This window comes from Grampus griseus, assembly GCF_964374135.1.
Source record: "Grampus griseus genome assembly, chromosome: X".
In the NCBI taxonomy this organism is placed as follows: domain Eukaryota; kingdom Metazoa; phylum Chordata; class Mammalia; order Artiodactyla; family Delphinidae; genus Grampus; species Grampus griseus.
This window is the reverse complement of record NC_138999.1, coordinates 33,414,166-33,436,866: the sequence shown is the minus strand read 5'-3', so window position 1 is coordinate 33,436,866 and position 22,701 is coordinate 33,414,166. Positions and strand designations below refer to the sequence as shown.

Below are 22,701 nucleotides of genomic sequence, written 5' to 3'. Positions count from 1 at the left end.
GTCACATGGCTGTGGGAATCGCAGGAGAGGTGGGAAGCTGCCAGATTCCTTGGAGGCGTGACTGCGTTTAGGACTGGGGTCCTGAGAGCGCCTCAGCATCAGCAGAGGGTCCGGACCACCCACCTGGGCTCTGGGCTTGCTTGCTCTCTGCCTCACTCCCAAACTAATCCCCTTCCTGCCTTCCATTCTTGATACTCTCTAGTTCTTTTCTCTATTGTTTTTTTTGGAAATAACTTTATGAAATAATTGTAAAAGTAATACTGGGCCATAGAAAAACATCTGAAAAGACTGAAAAGCATAAAATACAAAAAGAAAAGCTGATCGCCTTAATCTACCACGTGAAGATAACCACTTTTGTTTGTTTTGTTTTTGTTTGTTTTTTTGGCCGCCTGGCCTGTGGGATCTTAGCTCCCTGACCAGGGATTGAACCCACACCCCCTGCAGTGGAAGTGGGGAGTCTTAACCCCTGGACCACCATTGAAGTCCCAGAAGATAACCACTTTGAATATAGTTGTTTATAGGCTCTTCCACATACACGTTCACACAATTAAAATGATGTTATTTATCCATCTATTTTGGAGTCTTTTTGTAAACTTAAAATTCTTGGTGGACATCTTTTCATTCCAATTAATAGTGTCAACAAAATTTATTGACAGAAATTTCAAACACACTGAGAAGTTGAAAGCATTTTTATGGTGAACCATCATATGGTACCAACTAGATTCTACAGAGAACATTTTACTGTACACGCTGCGTTGCATATGTGTCTATCCCTCCACCCATCTAGTCTTTTTTTTTTTTGCTTTTCTTTTTTTTTTTTTTTTTTTTTTTGGCCACACCGCATGGCTTTCAGGATCTTAGTTCCCTGACCAGGGATCGAACCTATACCCCCGGCAGTGAAAGCACCGAGTCCTAACCACTGGACCGCCAGGGAATTCCCTCAATACATCTAGTTTTTAAATACACTTCAAACTTATAGACATTAGCACCCCCATGCTTTAGTCTGCAGACCAGTATCATCTCAATTACTATTTGTGTCATTGCTTTTAATAGCTATATCACAATTTATTTAACTAGTCCCCTTTTAATGGACTAGTACAGTATTTTCAACATTTTGTTAGTATTAAACACCATCACAACAAGCATCCTTGTTTATGCACACTCACCTGATTGTCTCCTTAGGATGAATTCTGGAAGTGGCTGCCTTAAGGTACATGTGTATTTTTAAGGATTTTCACGTGTATTGCCAGTTTGCTTTCCGGAAAGACCATTCCCAATTGTCCATCTGTAAGCAATATATGAGACTATGTCCCCATACTCTAACGGACACTAGATATTACGAATCTTTTAAAGTTTTCCTAATCTCTTTGGGAAAATATAGTTTCTGGATTTAATTTGTTCTTTCCCAGACTTCAAATCCCTTCTCATCCGGCTGTGGCGGTCAGTGCTTGTTGGTCCTCCTCCCTTGGTCAGTCTAGACTCAGAGGCCCGTCTTCCCATTGCAGAGATGGGAAGTTCCATTGTCTGCTTGGGTGACTTTATGGATTAGACCCTGCCTCCATCTGACTCAGTTTTGTTGCCTGAGCCCCAAGAGGGCCGTTCTTTCCACTCTGATATAGTGTCATCCCCCCTTTCCCAGGTTTATCTGACCCACACAGAAAGCTTCTCCTGAGCTCTGATCGTGGCAATGGTAGGATATTGGCATACGTAGCAAAGCAAGAAAAATTTTAAGTGGACTTTAAGGAAGAACTTTAGACCATCATAGAGATAAAAGTTGAGAGCTTCTTGATACTAGGCTGGGATGTCTACGTCTCTGAACTTTGAGTTTTCATTGGGACGCTATCAGTCCTTGAGGCTGCTCTCTGCATCAGATTGTCTTCCGAGGGCATTTCCAGATCTAAGGTTCTCTAATTTTATTGGCAAAGCATGCCTTTTAGTTGAGGCCGAAACAGTCATTCTTAACTTCAGGGACAGACAAGTTCTTATCATTGCAAACAAATGAGAAGCCAATGTAATAGAACAAACTTTTTACATCATAGACATTATAATTGCTCTGGTTTAAAAAATGTTTTAAAAATTAAACATTGAGTAGAACAAAAGAATATTTATATAATATAGATAAAGTAATAAAAAACCAAATACTTCTGTGCTTACCAGCCAGTTAAATAAGAAGAACATTACCAAAAAAGAATATAAGGGGACTTCCCTGGTGGCCCAGTGGTTAAGACTCTAGGCTCCCAATGCAGGGGGCCCAGGTTCCATCCCTGGTCAGGGAACTAAATCCTGTATGCCGCAACTAAGAGTCCACATGCCGCAACTAAAAGATCCCACATGCGGCAACGAAGATCCCATGTGTTGCAACTAAGACCTGGCATAGCCAAACAAACAAACAAACAAATTTATTAATTATAAAAAACCAAAAAACATAAGTGTTACCTTGAAGTCCTTGTTATGCTACTCCTGGATTCTAACCCTCCTATCTCTTCAAAGTAACCAATATCCTAACTTTGGGTTTATCATTCCTCTGGTGTTCTTTATAGTATTACTGGAATATGTTTGTATCTATAAAATATATTATTTACATTTGCATGGTTTTGACCTTTGTACAAATGGACTCATACTGAATGTATTCTTCTGTAACTTGCTTTTTTCACTCAATATTAGATTCTTGAGATTTGTTCGTGTTGTTGCATGTAGTTATAGTTCAGTCACATTACTATATGAAATCCCATTATATAAATATGCCATAGTTTATTGATGCTACTTTTTTTTTTTTTTTTTTTTTGCGTGGTACGCGGGCCTCTCACTGTTGTGGCCTCTCCCGCCGCGGAGCACAGGCTCTGGACGCGCAGGCCCAGCGGCCATGGCCCACGAGCCCAGCCGCACCGCGGCACGTGAGATCCCCCCGGACCGGGGCACGAACCCACATCCTCTGCATCGGCAGGCGGACTCTCAACCACTGCGCCACCAGGGAAGCCCTGATGCTACTCTTGATGTGCATTTGGGTTATTGCTAGTTTTATGTTATAAGAAACAGTGCTGTTGGGACGATCCTTGTTCATTTCTCTGGAGCGATGTGCAGGAATTTCTCTAGGATAAATACTTAGGAGTGGAATGGCTGGATCATAGTACATATATAACTTTGACTTTCTTCAGTAATACCAAATGATTTACTAAAGAGATTGTACCCATTTAAAGCACCAATGTGTGTTTCTACTGCTCAACACCCTTATCAGCACTTGATCTTGTCAGATTTTCAAATGTTTGCCAACTTGGTTTGGTGTGAAATGGTTATCACTGTGGTTTTCACCATTATTATTGAGATTTTAGTAATAATATAATAGTCATAATAATGTGGCTATGAATTCTCATGGGAAAGTTTTTTCTTCCTCCACTCAGTGCCCATGTACAAGACAAGAACTTATCTTTGTAACCCTGGTACACAGGATGGATTTATTTCTAGTTCATTATTTACACTGAGTGTGTAGACATTTGGAATATCAGCTTTGTGTAGGGAGATGGTGAGGGGAGTTGGGACATCTTTTTTTTTTTTTTTTTTTAAGAAGACAATCATAGCCGCCATTTATTGAGAACTCTTTAAGAGGAGGTCTTGGCAGTCTCTCTATATAAATAAGTTTAGTTTTCATAGTTTTTATTTCTTTTAATTTTTTCTTTTATTTATTTCTTTTATACAGCAGGTTCTTATTCGTTATCTATTTTATACATATTAGTGTATACATGTCAATCCCAATCTCCCAATTCATCACACCACCCCCACCCCCGACCCCTGCTTTCCCTCCTTGGTGTCCACACGTTTGTTCTCTACATCTGTGTCTCTACTTCTGCCCTGAAAACTGGTTCATCTGTACCATTTGTCTAGGTTCCACATATATGCGTTAACATACGATATTTGTTTGTCTCTTTCTGACTTACTTCACTCTGTATGACAGTCTCTAGGTCTATCCACGTCTCTACAAGTGACCCAATTTCGTTCCTTTTTATGGCTGAGTAATATTCCATTGTATATATGTACCACATCTTCTTTATCCATTCATCTGTCGATGGACACTTAGGTTGCTTCCATGACCTGGCTATTGTAAATAGTGCTGCAATGAACATTGGGGTGCATGTGTCTTTTTGAATTATGGTTTTCTCTGGGAATATACCCAGGAGTGGGATTGCTGGGTCATATGGTAATTCTATTTTTAGTTTTTTAAGGAACCTCCATACTGTTCTCCATAGTGGCTGTATCAATTTACATTCCCACCAACAGTGCAAGAGTGTTCCCTTTTCTCCACACCCTCTCCAGCATTTATTGTTTGTAGATTTTTTGATGATGGCCATTCTGACCAGTGTGAGGTGATACCTTATTGTAGTTTCGATTTGCATTTCTCTAATTATTAGTGATGTTGAGCTAACGACTCTCTGCGGCCTGGGGGTTGGGGACCCCTGTGTTAAGGCATTATGTAAGTATGAGAGTGGATAAATGCCTTAGTTGATAGGTATTACTTTATCAAAGATTACTTTAGCAAAGATTACTTTATCAATTTTTTAAAAAATTCCTTTATTAAATCAAAGTTGATTATCAATTTGGAATCCCTAGGTAAGTCATGTAATGCACTTATTTTCAAATTCTTTCTATTGCTACCAGCAGTAAGAAATATATTTTACATCCAGTCCAGAGCACACAGTTGCATGTGCACACACACTAACACACACACACAGTATGTCATCACACCTAAGACTCCAGTGGTTGTCAAAGGCATCGTTATTTTAAATACCACTAAGAAAGAAAGAAGTGATGCCAATTAAATTACGCCATTCCATCGATTATAAAGGTCATCGTGAGTTCAGAGAAATTAAAATGTAAAAAAATGCTTTTTTAGAATCAGTGAAATATTATATATATAATATACATAATTATATTACTGAGCCAGAAGTTTCATAAACCTTTAGTATATACAGTGACTGTTTATCCTCATTCTGATCTAATGTATTTTATTAAAAATAAAGCTGATCTCCCATAAAAAGGAATGAAATAATGTCATTTGCAGCAACATGGTTGGACCTAGAGATTGTCATACTGAGTGAAGTAAGTCAGACAGAGAAAGACAAGTATCATATGATGTCACTTATATGTGGAATCTAAAAAAAAAAAGGATACAGGGACTTCCCTGGTGGTCCAGTTGTTAAGAATCCTCCTTCCAATGCAGGGGACATGGGTTTGATCCCTGGTCGGGGAACTAAGATCCCACATGCCGCGGGGCAACTAAGCCTGTGCGCCACAGCTACTGAGCCCGTGTGCTGCAAACTACAGAGCCCGTGTGCCACAAAACACAGAGCCTACAGGCTCTGGAGCCCACCCGCAGCAACTAGAGAGAAGCCCGCACGCCGCAACGAAAGAGCCCACATGCTGCAACGAAGATCCCGCAGCTAAGACCTGATGCAGCCAAAAATGAAATGAAAAATTTTTTTTAAAAAAAGGATACAAATGAACTTATCTACAAAAGAGAAATGAGAGTTACAGATGTAGAAAACAAACTTATGGTTACCAGGGGGTAAGGGGGGTAAGGGATAAATTAGGAGATTGGGAGTGACATATACACACTACTATATATAAAATAGATAATTAGTAAGGACCTACTGTTATAGCACAGGGAACTTTACTCAATACTCTGTAATGGCCTATGTGGGAAAAGAACCTAAAAAAGAGTGGATATATGTATACGTATAACTGATTCACTTTGCTGTACACCTGAAACTAACACAACATTATAAATCAACTATACTCCAATAAAAATTTAAAAAAAAAGCTGATCCCACTAAATTTGTTGAACAGCACACGAAGCTGTTTTAAATATGAGCTACACTATTGTTTTGAAATAAGGAATTGGAGGTTATGTTCTGAGACTGATTTCTTATCCCAAATCAGAGGTCGTACCATATCCTTTGGTCATTCATTTCATTCAAATGTGAACCGATGGCCTGCTATTTAAGTCAGACCTCTTGATGGTAAGTGACAGAAACCCATCTTGAACCAGCTTTGGCCAAAGGGAGGTTTTGTTTTCTGTAAGGGCAGGGGTATGCTGGTGGGCCCAAGGCATAATGGAACCAAGGGCTCAAATACCGTGAGATCGCTCTTTCTCTCCCTCTATCTCTGTTTTGTCCCTGCTTTTCTGCGATGATTTCATTCTCTTGGATTCGCATTCTCTACGAGACTTAACCTTTGTCATTGGCATATACAGGGATCATAGCTTCTTTTTACCACTGTATTTTCCTTTTACCATATTTTACGACCAGAGAAAAATCCTCTGAAGGATCTGATCGTTCCAGCTTGATTCCCGTGATTGTCCCTGTGGTCAGGGGTTAGGAAAAAGCCATCTCCGCTAGAAGCATGTGGGTAGCATGGGGGAATGGTACAGTTCTCGAGAAGGAGGGGTCCTGTTTCCCTCAGAAGAACACAGTGGATGCCCAGCACACCTAGAAAGGGGTGGCATCAGGCATTGTGCATTGGCGTTTAGCCACTCCCACGAGGTAGTACACGAGGCTTGCTGATTAGCATGTTGAAACCCAGAATTGCCATCAGTTCAGGTCCACCTTCTTTTCTCCCCAGAGTTTGAGCCTCCCAGTGAAGGTAATAATAACTGACAGCAGCCAGTGTGTGACTGTCAGTTCAAGGACACTGGGTGGAAAATCATGCTTTCAAAATCCAAGAGAGAAACTACCCGGAAAAGAAACCATTCTACTTCTCATCACAGCAGAGCACGAAAGGCTTCAAGTGAAGTCCAGGTTTTCATCCTTGGGTGATGGTGTTCCATCCTCTGTCAGGGAGCCAGAGAATGTTCCAGAAGGATGAAGCCTCAGGTTTCAGCTGAACAGGCTGCAGCCTGTCACAGACAATCCTATGATGTTTATTTAAGGGATGTTTTCTGGCAGTGTCTTTCCTCACTTCTCTCTTTCTCTCTCTCTCCCTACCCCCGTCCAGTCTGTCTGCCTGTCTCTCTCCCTTTAATCTACATTTTATCATTCTACAGCCATGCAGTTAGATGCTTGCCCTACTACCCTCAGTACACACTGCTGCAGTTTTATTTTATTTTCTTAGTATCTCTCTTTCCTGAATCCTGTTCTTCTCAGTTTTGCTACAATGTTCCAGAATTTTGTAAATTATACCACTGGTTTACTGCCAAGAACGATGTGCCAATTGCAGCTTTATTTGGGCAGCTTTTTTGAATCTTAAATACGGTATCTGTTTCTGTAAGTATAGCCTTCACTCAGGGAGATGGTGTCTCGCTTTGTTGCTGGTGGAACAGCTCCAGCAGATCAGGGGTATGTAGACGAAAGTCTCGAGGGGAAGAAGCCTTTTGAGGAACTCTGGGTGGAGCGGTGCTTTGTTCACTGAAGCTCTAAGAGAGCAAGGATGTGTCTCCCAGATCCTCTCGATTAAACAACAGACAAGAGTTTATGAGATTTGTGGATGTGGCTTTTGTCTAATGGAGTGAACTCCAAGAGATTCACAGGAGACCCACAAAGCTCTTAATGAGTTATATATTCAGAAATATTATCAACATAACTTCCCTGAGAAGTTTTCTGTCTACCTGGGAAGACAGAACCTACACACATCTGAAACAACTTCTGAAAAATCCAAACCCGTATAAGATCAGTGCTAATCCAAAAATAGGACAGAGCATGTGATTGTGAATAGACTTTAAAGTGAAGATTAGAAAAGACCAACTTAGAGGAGCTAGGCTTTGAAATAGCTTTTAAATCAGCAAAGGGGCTGAGAGGAGGGGAAGGGCTTTTCAGGTGGGTTGTGTAAAGGCAGAGAGACAGAAACAAGAAGTTGTGAAACGGCACAGGATTTATGATCAGAAGAGTTCAATCCTTGTTTGCCTTGTACTTGATATTCATTTCATTCTCTGAGCTGACATCAGAGCATGAACAAGGTTGCAAAGGGTTGCTGCCCTCCCCACCTATACATGCTAGTCCCTGAATGATACCTCCCTCATGGGATTGCCCTAGGCCTTACTTATAGAGGCACTGAAAATGAAGGAATCTGGTGAAGGTGTCATGCACCATGCTCATGGTTTATTACCAGTTGGAGGAGAACTACCATGATCCCAACTAGAGGTTGACTATAGCAATGTTCAGAGGGGACATAATTTGAAAACATGTACTGCACTCTTCTCCCCGTTACTGTCACTCCCTTTTACAGATGAGCAAACTGAGGCTCAGGAAAGGAAAGTGGCTTCCTCAGTCAATACCATAGAATTAGTGGAGGAGCTGGAACTTAATCCCAGGTCTCTTTCAATTGCATCCTACCAGAGAGGATGGCCAAGCGCGATTGAGGAAGCTCAGTCCCTGCTTGGCGTCTCATGGGCTATAGAACATCCAGGTCCTGAACAAATCAGGGTGAAGCAAAGGCTTCCCTTACTGCCCCCAGAAGCCTTTCTCGGATAGTCAGGTATCTTCCTTTGGAGGGAAGAAACAGAATTAACTAGACAAGGCTCTTATTACCTATGGGTGTTTCAAAATATTCTAAATCACTGTTTTTCCAATTATTTTGACTAAGACCCATAAGAAGAAATATATACCGTGACCTATTATTTGGGTTAATATAGTATTTATTGTCCAATCAGAACACTTTTGAGTGTGAGGGCGTGCTAGTGATAATAATGCCGGGACAACAGACACAAAATCAGACTGTCTCATGCAAACTGGGGATGCCCTACTGCACGTACACCTATATAATTAAAACATAAGTTGCACAAAGTAGTATTTATCTTTAATATGTGCAATGAACCCTGACATTTTCAATTCTGTTCTATTTCCCTCTGAAAATACTAGTTACGACATTAAATTGGGTCAAAAGTTTGAAACGCTACTCTAGTTGATTGTTGGTACATGTGAGGGCTTTGGGATGGTGATGGGGAGGGGGAAAGAAGAGGGTGTATAGTGAAGTGAATGTCCGAGATGTACTGTAAACTTGTCCCATCTGAATATTTTCGTGGATGTTCTCCTCCAAGAAAAATACTGGTAATAAACATTGCCTTCAGTCTACTCCCCACGATTAGCAAAAGGTTTATTTAGATCCATCTTTCTGGATCCCCTTGTTCCACTTGGGACGGGCATCGTCTCTGTGTACTTCCGCCACCCCCTTTTCTTACCCTTGGGCTTTTATCTGTTAGTCTGCCCCTGATTTAGAGGTGTAAAGCTTCCAAGGAAGAGGGTCTCATTTACAGTATCTGGCCCTCTGTGTACTCGCTCCTATATCTTGGAGTTGAAGCGGATGCTCTTGAAAAGCTAAATTGTCTTCTCTGCTCCACTCCTTCAAACACACACATTTATACACAACTCCTGGACACCTCTCCTCTGTCTCAAAACTTTGCCAAGACATAACAGAGCAAGTCTTGCCTGCCAGTCGGGCATGTGAGACTCACATCTGGGCTTCTTCAATCAATGGTCCCCCGTATATTAGGACTAGCTAAGAAGCCCTTGCAAATTTACCCACGGAGGAGAGAAGGGTTACCACTCTACCCTCTGTCCACCCTTCCTCAGGCTCTCCCAAAATGTTGGAACGCTTGTAAGTGTTAGCAAAAGCCACAGAATGCGAGAGACTCAGAAGTAATGCTTCACAGCAGTAAAATAAGGCTCCCATTTTGTAAAGATCTTTAGGACGTGAAGACATATAGAGAAACACAGGGGTTTTCCTGCCTCAAAGGATAAACTATGTAATATCTTGAGACTGAAAGTCACTTATTCCTAAAGCAGATTTTATCACCCAGTCATACGAATTCACGGACTAAACTTGACAACAGTTTATTTTACTAGAGAGGATTGAGTATGTGGCTTTTCCTGGTGGTTATTAAATTGAATGTATATATATATTTTTTCCTAAATCGTAACTCATACAAGATGGTTTAGACAGAGGAATTTAAAAACACACAGAGAAAAATTTGGTGGCACTAAGATTCCTGACTATGCTTAATGGTTTAAAAGATTCTTGAAAAACATATTAGCCCAGATATAAGTTTGTCTTATTTTAATATTTTTACCAGAAGCTCATTTACATGCATAGCAGGTCAAGGTAGTAGAAGCCTAAAATATATACATACTAAATTAAATAGAAAATGTGATTAGGAACTATCAAATGAGAAGTTTGTAAAACAAACCAAGAATAATAGTAATTATTTTAATATAGTATTTTAGAAACATACACCTATGCCATTTAACCTTTATTTTTTAATTTTTATTTTATTTTATTTTATTTTATTTTTGTGGTACACAGGTCCCCCACCGCTGCGGCCTCTCCAGTTGCGGAGCACAGGCTCCGGATGCGCAGGCCCAGCGGCCATGGCTCACAGGCCCAGCCGCTCCACGGCACGCGGGATCCTCCCGGACCGGGGCAGGAACCCGCGTCCCCTGCATCGGCAGGCGGACTCCCAACCACTGCGCCACCAGGGAAGCCCTAACCTTTATTTTAATATAGTATTTTAGAAACATATACCTATGCCATTTAACCTGTGAGGCACGGCCAATTGGGGTATTTGAGTTTTAGGGAGATTCAGTTGCTGTCTTACCTTGGTTCCCTAGAAGCAGAGTCTGTGATTTGCAGGGGGACTGCTCTCAGGGAAAAGATGTCAGTGAAGAGGGGAAGGGAAAAAGACCCAAGGAAGGATACAGTCTCAGGTAAAATCTATCACCGTAAGGTCCTCAGCCACATAAATCCTGCAGGCTTGTACTTCCACCCACACCCCCTTTTTTGTTTTTAAAACAAATGCTGCTTCTTATATCAGAATTTGTGTACATTACAGTCTGGTCATGGCTTAGCTGGCTCAGCGTTTCTCATGAGGTTGCAGTCAAGTTGTTGCCTTGGCCTGAGGTTTAATCTGAAGGCTCGACGTGTGTGTATGTGTGTGTGTGTAGATCTTCTTCCAACCTTATTCACATGATTATTGGCAGGCTTTGGTTCCTCACCACATGCGCTTCTCCATATGGGACTCCATCAAGACTTGGCAGTTGGCATGCCCCAGGATGCGTGATCCAAGAAAGACAGTGAGAGAATGTCCAAGATGGAAACCACAGTCCTTTTATATCTCAGAAGAGATATAACATCCCTTCTGCTATATTCTTTTCATTAGAAGCAAAGTCAATAAGTCCATCCCAATACGGGAGAGTTATACAAAGGTATGAATTCTGGGAGAAAGGGATCACGGGGGGCTGCGTATCACAGTCTACCCTCTGGCACCCAGTGATCCATGTCCTTCCCACATGCAAAATACACTCATGCCCTCCCAAGGTCCCTAAAAGTCTTATCCCATTGTAGCATCAGCTGGAAGTCCAGAATCTCATCATCTCAATCAGGGCCAGGCGGGGATGAGGCGCCTTCTATGTACTTCCTTAACTGTAACTGCTTGAATACAGTTCTCCTCTATCTGTAGACCTGTAAAACCAAAGAGGTATCTTCTCCCCACATACCCAACCTACAATGGTTGAATAGCCGTAATATAACTGCTGTAGAGATTCCTGTTAAAAATGGGGTTAAATGGGAGGCATAAAGGAGTCACTGTTCCATAGAAGTCCTGAAATCTAGCTGGCCAAGTTTTGGTAGTTCTTTCTTCAGGCCTCACAGTCTGGAAAGAATTCTTTATGGTTCTCTGCTCTATTCTCTACGCTCTTGATTCCACCCTCTAAGCAATCTTTCCTTTTCCAGGAAGGGTAACACCTATTTACAGCTAAGCAGCTCTATGAGCCTGTTTCCTGACAGTAGAATTCTGGGAGTTCAAAGGGCTCTCCTCACTCTATAATGTCTCTGTCCCCCTCAGTCATGTTGGTAATATTTCTGAATATATACCTCATTAAGCACTTTGTGGGTCTCCTGTCCATTAGACATTCTGTCCATTAGACAGAAGCCACGTCCACAAATCTCACAGACAAACTCTTCTCTGTTGTTTCTTTGAGAGGATCTGGGAGACACACCTTTACTCTCTAAAGGGACTCTTGTATGGCTGAAAGTACTCTGAAGCACCACCTTGACTTAACAAAGGATTTGACGGTCATATCCTTGGCTTTATCTGTAGGCTGTGTTTTCCTGGCAGTGCCCTGGATTTGATCTTTGTTCAGAAGCCATTCAAATGTCCTTTTGACTTTACTACAGTTGCGGTGTAGCCCCTTTGGCAAATCATTTGCTAGCACTAAATCATCTGGTTCCCGTAAATGAATACCCTGTGGCTTCCAACAGTGCAAAATACCTTTTCCTTTTTCTTAAAATTTATTTATTTATTTTAATTTATTTATTTTTGGCTGTGTTGGGTCTTCATTGCTGCGTGCGGGCTTTCTCTAGTTGCGGCCAGCTGAGCTGGGGCTACTCTTCATTGCAGTGCGTGGCCTTCTCATTGCGGTGGCTTCTCTTGTTGCGGAGCACAGGTTCTAGGCACGTGGGCTTCAGTAGTTGTGGCACGCAGGCTCAGTAGTTGTGGCTCGCGGGCTTAGTTGCTCCGCAGCATGTGGGATCTTCCCAGACCAGGGATCGAACCCGTGTCCCCTGCATTGGCAGGCGGATTCTTAACCACTGTGCTGCCAGGGAAGTGCCCAAAATACCTTTTTCTAAACATCCAAATCTCCAGTATTGTCACCGTTCAAATTTATATCCTGAAGCTATACTGTGTGGGATAAAACCATTCCAGACATACGAGCATAATGGCACATGATTTATATGTCATAAGAAACATGAGGCAGATTTTTCTCTTTTTTTCCAACATTTGTCAGCTACCAATTCTGAATCATATGCTAGGTATACAAGGCAAATTAGACATGGTTCTCACCATTGAGCAATTTAGAGACATGATTTATCTCCACAAAATATATATTTTTAAATTAAGTCTAGACCTATGCTGTCTAGTATAGTAACCACTAGCCACATGGCTGTAAAAATTTAAATTAATTAAAGTTCAATGAAATAAAAAATGTATCCCCCCAGTTGTACTAGCCATATTTCAAGTGCTTAATGATCACACGTGGCTAGTGGCTATCCTATTGTACGGCATAGATATAGAGCATGTCCATCGTTGCAGAAAGTTCCATTGGATAACAATAAACTAGAGAAGAAAGCAGTAAGATCTAATAAAGATAAGCACTTATCCTTGTTTTAAATATATTTGTCCCTCCTCTCCCATACTAAAAAGTTTCAGATGTCAAGGAGATACTGCATACTTCTTTAGTAAATACTCTAACATGCTTCATAATAAAGAATGCTGTAAAACCATGATTCTTAATAATTTTTTGGATCACAGACCCTTATTAAAATCTACTAAAAGTTAGCAAGTTTTTCCCCAGGAAAGTATATTCATGTACCAAAAAGCATGTCCAATTGCAAGGGGTTCATGGACTCCCCCAAAGCGCTTCCATTGTTCCTCTAGGAGGCCAGGGACTCAAGTTAAGAATCTTTACTGCGAAGTGAGTTTGATTTTCCCATTGACTTTCAGTATAAAATTGATGATGCAGTTTACTATTAAATATGATGACTCCTGATAGTAATAAAATTATTATTAGAATAAGGATGATGAGGGGGAAAAACAAAAATTTCTGACAAAAGTTAAGAATGTATAGCTATCTTCAGAATAATTAAAAAATAAACCCAACCCTTTGAGCTAAAACTTTAACACAGAACCAGCAAACCTGTCAACTTGCATCATGTATCACAGTCAATACAGGAATGTAGTTTAGCAAATTGGCTACATCTTCCATTAGTTTCAAATGCTCCCTCTACCCACCACCGTCACAATGAAAAAACTTTTAGGGTGATGAGAAGAGCAGTCTAGCCTTCTAAATCTAAATCCCTGGTGTAATTCTAATACATTTAATAGATATTTCTTAAGAGTGTGTTGGTTGCCTCAATGGTGTTAACTACCTGGACATACTGGATGAAAGGGTGGGATTCAATGGACCAGGAAGACCCTTCTTTGAACTTTGGAAAAAAAGGAGTGACTATTTCTTTGCAAATCTGTTGATTTAGATGAAGTTTCTGCACGGAGAGCAGAATTATAAATGGAATTGGCTCCAGGTATGGCTGAGGGACAGAATCCTACATGGCACTGAGTTTCTGATTTCTGAGCCAATGTAGAATTTGTATTTGTATAGAAGAAGCACTGAAGCATTCTTTCCAAAGAGTGGTAATCTGAACCACATGAGGACTGATTAATGGTTTTCATGATAAAACCTCAATTAACCAGAATTCTAAAGGGACAGCCTTTTGTAAATAAAGAAGAGTTTGTTAGGAAACCTCCCTCTCTCCTTCCCTGCCAACTTCTCTCTCTCTTTTCATTCCTTTCTTTCTATTTTAACCCTGTGGAAAATCTTTCTCTAATATGTGTGAATTTCCTTTGCTGCTTTAGTGAGCTTTAATACGTACAGTCTGCTGAACATAAGTTAGTCAGTGGTCTTTGATCTTATTGTATCCTTCGTGATGTCCATTTTGTAGACTAGTCATCATTTTTTATAGAAGTGGATATATGAGTTTAGGCTGAATATAAACTGGGATTCTGGGGGAAGGGGTAGCTAATATCCGTTTATTTTGTATTCTCTTATCTCCTGTCAGTAATAGGCAGTAAATTTCCTGTTCATTTGTGAATCAGTTTGAATGCATTAAGCTGCAAGTGACAGTGCTATTCACAATGGCTTAAATTGAAAGGACATTTATTATTGACCTAGCAAGAAGTATGGAGGTAGGATGTCTAGGGTTGATTTAGTAGCCCAATAAAGTCATCACAGACCCCAGGTTCTTTTAATAGTTCCACTCTACCATCCTCAGCCAAAAACCTTTTGTCCTGAGACATCTTACCTCATGGTTGCAAAATGGCTGCTGTAGCTTCAGGCATTTATCCTTACACCATAGCTTCCAAAGCAGGAAGGGAGAAAAGAGGGCAAAAGAGTTTTCTTGTGCACTTTTCTCTTTTATCAGGGGGAAAGTCTTTTCCATAAGCCCTGTTCCCCCAAAGCAGACATATTTTTCCTTGTCACTGGCCAATACTGGGTTTCATGCCTACCCCTGGAACAATCATTGGCAAAGGGGAATTTATGACTTAGAGTCATCACAGTGCAAGATAGGCAGAGAGAGATAATGAGTGGTTGTGATCTAAGTGGAGGTGGATGGACCAATATAAGTGTGCTACTAATCAAGTTGCTAATCAAGGTAACCTCTTGAGATCACCTGAGCTGTCTGCCTTGCAGGCTCTAATTTAAGTAAAGGCAGTAGTGAGAATGCCTGGTTTGGGGTTTCAATGGGCTTTCCAAAGAAACAACTGAGGGCTTCCCTGGTGGCACAGTGGTTGAGAATCCGCCTGCCAATGCAGGGGACACGGGTTTGAGCCCCGGTCCGGGAAGGTCCCACCTGCCGCGGAGCAACTAAGCCCGTGCTCCACAACTACTGAGCCTGTGCTCTAGAGCCCGTGAGCCACAACTACTGAGCCCATGTGCCACAACTACTGAAGCCCGCACGCCTAGAGCCCATGCTCCGCAACAAGAGAAGCCACCGCAGTGAGAAGCCCGCGCACCACAACAAAGAGTAGCTCCCGCTCGCCTCAACTAGAGAAACCCACGCGCAGCAACAGAGACCCAACACAGCCAAAAATAAAAAAAACAAAGAACTGAGCAAGCCAAAACAAGATGGAGCAATAGTTAAAAAAAAAAAAAGAAACAAATGAACAGAAGAGCTGCTTTACTCTGCCAGGGACGCTGCTACCTTGGGGGTGGTGACGCGAACCATCTTTATATCTCCTTTTGACTCATTGTAAAGACTTGTCTCATGGTGTAACCAGGAGGTTTCCTCTCTTTAGGCAAACATTTACCACTCTTCAAATGACACCAGAGTTGAGCTTGTGGTCTTGAATCTGTGGTTTAACAATGCATGTAGTTTATTCCTGACGTGCCTGGTGAAGGCAAATGGAGAAAACTCAGAACCCAGAGTATAGAAATCCAGTTTCTGACAGTCGGCCCTGAACTTGTTTGTGTAACAATCCTCTTAGATGTGTAACAAGGCTTTGGCATGTGAGGACTTGCAATAACCTCGTAAAAGAGAATGTTCTTATCTGTGATGGTTGCGGTCCCTGCTGGTAAATGTGTGATCAAGATGGTGTTAACTCAACAGTCAGTGATCAGACTAGGAAGGCTAGGAGGAAAGATCTCTAAATGTAAGATTATCGCTTTGAAGTTTGGGGCCTGGTACTGCTTTAAAGATTAAGTATCTACCATTTACTGGAATTCAATATTTAACAGGTTAAAAATGAGTCAGTTCCAACTTCCAAATGAGTTTAAATTTTGAAATTAAGCACAGACTTTCTCTATGAGGCTGTTGTTTTCAAGGGTAGCAAGACTCATCACGCAATTTGACTTTAGCCATGCCTCGGTGAGAGGTTTTGAATAAACAGACACATCATCAGTTTCAACACTCATCTCCTACAGATATACCAAGACAGCTTTATATTTCTTTGTCATTAAGATAAGACATTTGATTTTCCTCCTTATCCTCCACCCAAGTTCATTTCATACAATGGACTGATTCTCAGGTAACATAAACGCCCACTTCTACCAGGTTTTCCTTGATTGCTGGAGAAAGTCTGGGCCGTATCTGAGTTATACACATTTTACTGCGTCTCCTCTGGCATGAGACTCATAGCCATCGGCCTCTTCTCAGAGTGAAGTTGACTTTCTTTCAATTCCGAGTCGAGAATTTCAGTTGGCACGTGGTGATTCCAAAACCATTTGAGGCTCATCTTGATTGGCTCTGGTGATCTCAGCCCAGCCAGGTTCACTCTGAGAGGTCCCCTGTCCCTTCACGAATGGCCACAAAAGCTTTTACTCTTGGCTGTGCGTTCTAATAGCCCCTCTTGCATGGACTGTGCCAAAGCAGTGCTTCAAAAATATTCGTCCGTATCATGTGGCTTTTCTTGCTGCAGTTTCTGTTCTTTTTTATTGTAGGATCTGGAGACTCACCACTAGAAGACGATGAAGTCGCGTATTCACACGCTAGATATAAAGGTGAATGCTTTGCTTATGTGCTAATGAAGACCTGCTGATGCCAGGAGGACTTTCCTTTTTGCCCTGCAGAGCAGACTATAATAAAGTGACCAGACAACACATTTTAAGTTCTAATTACCTGTCGAGAAAACAAAATGTTTTAAAATTAATATGCATACGCTCCCATTTGAAAGAAAATACAGAAAAACAAATGAAAGAAAACAAAAAGCATTTGGAAATATCTGAAGTGCTGTCCTTCAGCACCCCAGTGGTCATTTTATTCTCATCAGTTTCTTTACTGTCCTTACTTCTGCAAAGCCAAGCTCTAGCTGATTAAAGTGAAAATCAAGCCATGAGTTCTACCTGATTCATACATTACAGCCAGAATCGTCCAGAGTAAACCATCCAAGGTCAAATCTGGACCCAGTGCTGCTAATGTACTGAGATGAATGAGGAATGAGAAAACTTGATTTTCATAAGCTCATTTCATTGTGCTCTTTCTGAGTCTGGCTTGGCTCCTGAAATGATGAGTAAAGTGTGTTGCCCAATGAAACTTTAATGATAAAGAACTCCACCTGTACACATTTCCAGCAATCCACCCCCTCCAGCAGGTATAAAAAGCCTAAACAAGAACCTTCTATGCAGACTCAGGTAAGTATGTCCATAAATATTTTCTAATGGTGAGTCGTTTCTCTGAAGCTTTGGGAGCCCTGAGAAAAGTGAGGGTAAATTTAGATGATTTCTCTCTGAATTCAGTTCCTTTTACAGTTGAGAAATAATTTGAAGACCATTGATTAATAAAGTTCTATTGTGGCATTTTGCCCAGGAAATGTATCTGCGTTCCGGCAGGAGGACACTCCCCTGCTCTGTCGTGATATGTCTGAGTTATAAGAGAATCAGGGTAGTACTGGTCAGCCTTTGGTTGGAGAGAGTCCGTTGTTTTCCACACAAGTGAACAACCTTGCTAATATAATGACTGGTGTCTATGTCCAGGTGTTTCCCACCATGTTCCACGCTTGCTTATGACCTGTGAATACAGATACTCATTCCTATCCACAGCTCCTATATTACTGCCTCAGGAATTAACCAATCCAGCAAAGCACAAACTTGGTAATTAGATGTTTGGGGTAAGGTGGTATTCTGATTCCTAACACTTTTTTTTTTAACATCTTTATTGGAGTATAATTGCTTTGCAACGGCGTGTTAGTTTCTGCTTTATAACAAAGTGAATCAGCTATACATATACATACCTAACACTTCTTAATTGAGAGTTTTGAAAAATCTTTTTTTTTTCGAGTCCCTTATTGAAAAATCTTCCTAAAACACACGCGTGCACGTGTGACCCTTCACATGTCCAAGAGGGGTTATATAGTGCCCTCAGATTATTGTTCTCAATGTTCATCCTTGCTTCGCAGCACTGCAAGTGTGGAAGGTAAACCAGATGTAGGAAAATATGTGCCTGGCCTAGAGCTTACCCGGAATGTTTAAGAATAAATACTTCTTAGGAAATTGTTTTCATTGTCATTTTTTTTTAGTTTTAAAACTTAGAGGCAAACCATTGTCCGTTGGGAGATTAGTTCTAGATCCTTAGGCCCCTATACAGTGTCTGGCACATACTCAGTAAATGTTTTTTTTGAATTAAATTGATAATTTATAAAATTTATCGAAGAAAAAAGAAAGTGAAGTGTAACCAACATTTAATGTGGCAAGCATTGCTTTTGATTCTTTTACTTGGAATGCCATCCTGTCTTCACACTAATTGAGGGAAGGAGGAAGGAGCGTAGAGATATGTTGTTATTATTTACAGATGAAGGAACCGCAGAGTAGAGAGGGGGGAGGTGACTTGCGCAGACTCACACAGCTAGCAAACGTTATGTTTGAGTCTGAAATCCAGATGTTTTAGCTCAACATTTAGAGTTCACTCCTTGGTCTGCTACGTGACACTGCTTACCCCAGGAGCTCCACAATGGCCCAGGGAGATGAAAAATTTTTCCTGAATAATCGATTTAGATGTCTCCCTAAATAAACCCTGTCTTAATTAAAGCAGCATAAGAGCTTCCTTTCTCTAAACCTCTATGTTAAATGTTTCGCTAATTCACTTTTAACTCATGCTATTTGCATGCACTTCAAATTCAAGTCACTCACTGAATTTTTAATTCTTATCACTGCAGAGCTGTTAAAATGTCAAAATATCTTCCAAAGGTTTGTCTTGGAAAGTAATCCAAAAGAAATTCCTTTTGCAAATAAATAAAAACAAGATTTTTTTCCCTCCACATGTTGACAACAGCACAGCTCTTGGATGCGTAGGCAGCTCCGCTGGAAGGATTTGAAGACTCAAAATAGCTGAGTAAAAAAAGTCTGCTAATTGCATGGTTGTACTGAAATATGCGAATTTGTAATATATGTATATGCAGGTCATTCTCTAATGGACCTGCTGCCTTAAATATTTGTCCTGGGCACATTTGTGGAAAAGACAACCATAATGTGTGTGTGCTAAGAATCGCAGGTCTGCTGCCTCATATTAGTTTACTCTAAAATCGTGCCCCTCGGGCTTCCCTGGTGGCACAGTGGTTAAGAATCCGCCTGCCAATGCTGGGGACACAGGTTCGAGCCCTGGTCCAGGAAGATCCCACATGCCGCAGAGCAACTAAGCCCGTGCACCACAACTACTGAGCCTGTGCTCTAGAGCCCGCAAGCCACAACTGCTGAGCCCGTGTGCCACAACTACTGAAGCCCGCGCACCTAGAGCCCGTGCTCCGCAACAAGAGAAGCCACCGCACTGAGAAGCCTGCGCACCCCAACGAAGACCCAACGCAGCCAAAAATAAATAAATTTAAAAATGAAAAAATAAAATCGTGCCCCTCCTAAACTCACGCCAAAGTCCAGAAGCTGGAGGATGTGTTTTCAACATTTGAGCGAAAAACAAGTAGAGAATTGGACGCTCTTCCAGTTTGTACATCTGTGGAATTGTGATCAGGACCCAGAATGTAAAAAGGATTTGCCTTTAGCTGAAAGGTTTACAAGAGACTATCCAAAGTTATCAGTCAGAAGAAGGATTAAGGAAGTAGGCATGGGTGTGAGAGGGGTAGGAGATCAGAGAGGAATAAGAATTTGAATCATACAACTTCAAAGCTAGATGGGACCTTTTTTATTTTGACATTTTAGCACCTATATAAATATAAAATTTAATCAGAATAAAAATAACCATTGTAGATGGGACTTTGAAAATAATCTCATCCATTCCTCTCTTGTATAGACTATGAATGTGGGTCCCTGAAAATTTTTTTGAATTGTCCAGGTTACTAGGAGATGATAGATAATATCTGCCCAGGCCTCTTGACTCTGCCCAGTATCCACCATACTCCGCTAGCTCACTGTTTTCATTGTCTCCCTCTGGGTCTCCCATATTCATTCTCGCCTCATCACCCTTCTGCCCTCTCCAATGGGGATTTCATTTTCTCTCTCTGGAGCCCAGTTCTCAATCAAGGATTTCACAGTTTGGCCTGTGAGATGGTGACAAAAGGGTAGTGAAGGGGACCAGTTGGCAAGAGAAGAAGAGGCTAGAGCTGGGGAAGCACAGAAGCCTTGCAGTCCAGCAGGGGAATAGGGCAGACAGGGAAACTAAGAGGAAGTGAGGCAGTGGGGAAGTTAGGAGGAAGGGGTGGGGGAGAGGACAAAGACAAAGAGGTCAGGCGACAGATGACTTTTAAGATTTAACACCGTGAGGGCTTCCCTGGTGGCGCAGTGGTTGAGAGTCCGCCTGCCGATGCAGGGGACGCGGGTTCGTGCCCCGGTCCGGGAAGATCCCACATGCCGCGGAGCGGCTGGGCCCGTGAGCCATGGCCGCTGAGCCTGTGCGTCCGGAGCCTGTGCTCCGCAGCGGGGGAGGCCACAGTGGTGAGAGGCCCTCGTACCGCAAAAAAAAAAAAAAAAAAAAAAAAAAAAAAGTGCTTCTTTGAGCTTGAAAACACCAAGTGCATTTTGGAGTTTCCTTGTGGGTGGTCTTTCCTATTACAGTTGGAAAAGAGGCAGAAAGAGAGAGGGGGAGAGAAATATACCTCACTTCTAGTAGTCATAGAAGCCAGTAGGTTCCAAATGTTAGTTTAATTTGAGTGGTAGGCATCTATGGATTTTTCCAGAATTTATCTTAAGGACTTTTGATTATAGAAGAAATATCCACAACTTGGCAGTGCTAAGCAAACATACCCCAAACTGTGATCTTGAAATCTCTTAGCTTCATGGCTTACCTGGAGCCATCACCAAAGAAAGAACTGAAACATTTAAAATTAGTTCAATAATTCTTTATAGGACTTCCCTGGTGGCGCAGTGGTTAAGAATCCGCCTGCCAATGCAGGGGACACAGGTTCGAGCCCTGCTCCGGGAAGATCCCACATGCCCGGAGCAACTAAGCCCGTGCGCCACAACTACTGAGCCTGTGCTCTAGAGCCCGTGAGCCACAACTACTGAAACCCGCGAGCCACAACTACTGAAGCCCGTGCGCCTAGAGCCCTTGCTCCGCAACAAGAGAAACCACCGCAATGAGAAGCCCGCGCACCGCAACGAAGAGTAGCCCCCGCTTGCCACAACTAGAGAAAGCCCGCGTGTAGCAACGAAGACCCAACGCAGCCAAAAATAAATAAATAAATTTTAAAAAATTCTTTTATACTTAGAGGAAAATAATGGAGATATGTATGCTGTTTTGTACTTTACTTCAGGGTCCAGATTTTTTCTCATTTAAAAATGTTAGCATATACAGACTAGATGTATAAACCCAAGAGGAAGGAAACTTTGTTCAAGGAAGGCCTGGAGGCCTAGCGTAAGCTCTTGCAAGACTGCATCCAAGAGATCAAACTTAATCAGCTGTAGGCTAAGCGTGGGGCATCACTTCTCCCCAGAAAGTCCAGGAAATACTGCTTGAGTCCTGACGGTAGCACCCACTTGAAGCTGTCTGCAAAACATTATATGATGAAAATATTAGGCAAAGGAGATGTCAAAGCACATAAGTAAAAAAAAAAACAAAAAACAGTCCACGCACGAGACCTGGACAGAACTGTTGGTTTTCATGGCTGAGAAGCAGCCAGAAACACATCATCAGAAGAGAATTCCTGGCAAAGTCAAACAGGGGATTTCCTCCTTCTTGGCCACATGATGGCGCACGAACTTCACTCACTGTCAGCTCAGGTGCTGGGGTGGAGGGAGAAGCTGGCAGCCCTAGGGAGGGGGCTCCTGTTCAAGGTGTGGAGAGCCTGACGGGCTTGAGGGAGCCAGTCTCTGTTCCCCATTGACTGTACGGTGGCCACTGTGGGAGCTTTCGAGGAGCTAGTCTTGCCCTACTAATTTTATGGCCCTCAGCGACACCTTCCAAAGGCCCAGGGGAGAGGTTCTGCTTTAATAGTGTCATCCTAAGCTGTGCTCTGGGCAACTACGAGACCAAAATCAAAACACCCTGGAACTTTGCCATTGGAGAAGGGTGTCATCTCTTACCTAAATGGGGCTTAACTGGGGACATCTGAAAAAGGAGGTCGCTTCCCAATGGGGAGAAATTGTTCTGTGACGTTAAGCCCAAATTATATCCTGTGGCAAAACCCTGGAAATTGTTGCTTCGTTCACATTGATTAGGATCGTATTAAATGCTTTTACAGTGAGTATGATACAGACTTGGAAAAAAATCTAAATTAACCAATTATTGACT

At 41.8% G+C, this 22,701-nt stretch overlaps 1 protein-coding gene across 2 annotated transcripts in view; it reads left to right on the top strand.

Annotated features, from left to right (window-relative positions):
* Positions 1–22,701, top strand: part of SRPX (sushi repeat containing protein X-linked) — a 100,053-nt gene that overhangs the window by 27,313 nt on the left and 50,039 nt on the right. Inside the window, exon 2 of one of the 2 annotated variants that reach the window (XM_082681560.1) lies at positions 16,971–17,030. The exons of the other annotated variant lie outside the window; for it this stretch is intronic. Within the exon in view, the coding sequence (XP_082537686.1) occupies positions 16,971–17,030 (60 nt within the window). The remainder of the gene's footprint in view (positions 1–16,970; positions 17,031–22,701) is intronic. 2 annotated transcript variants of the gene reach the window in all.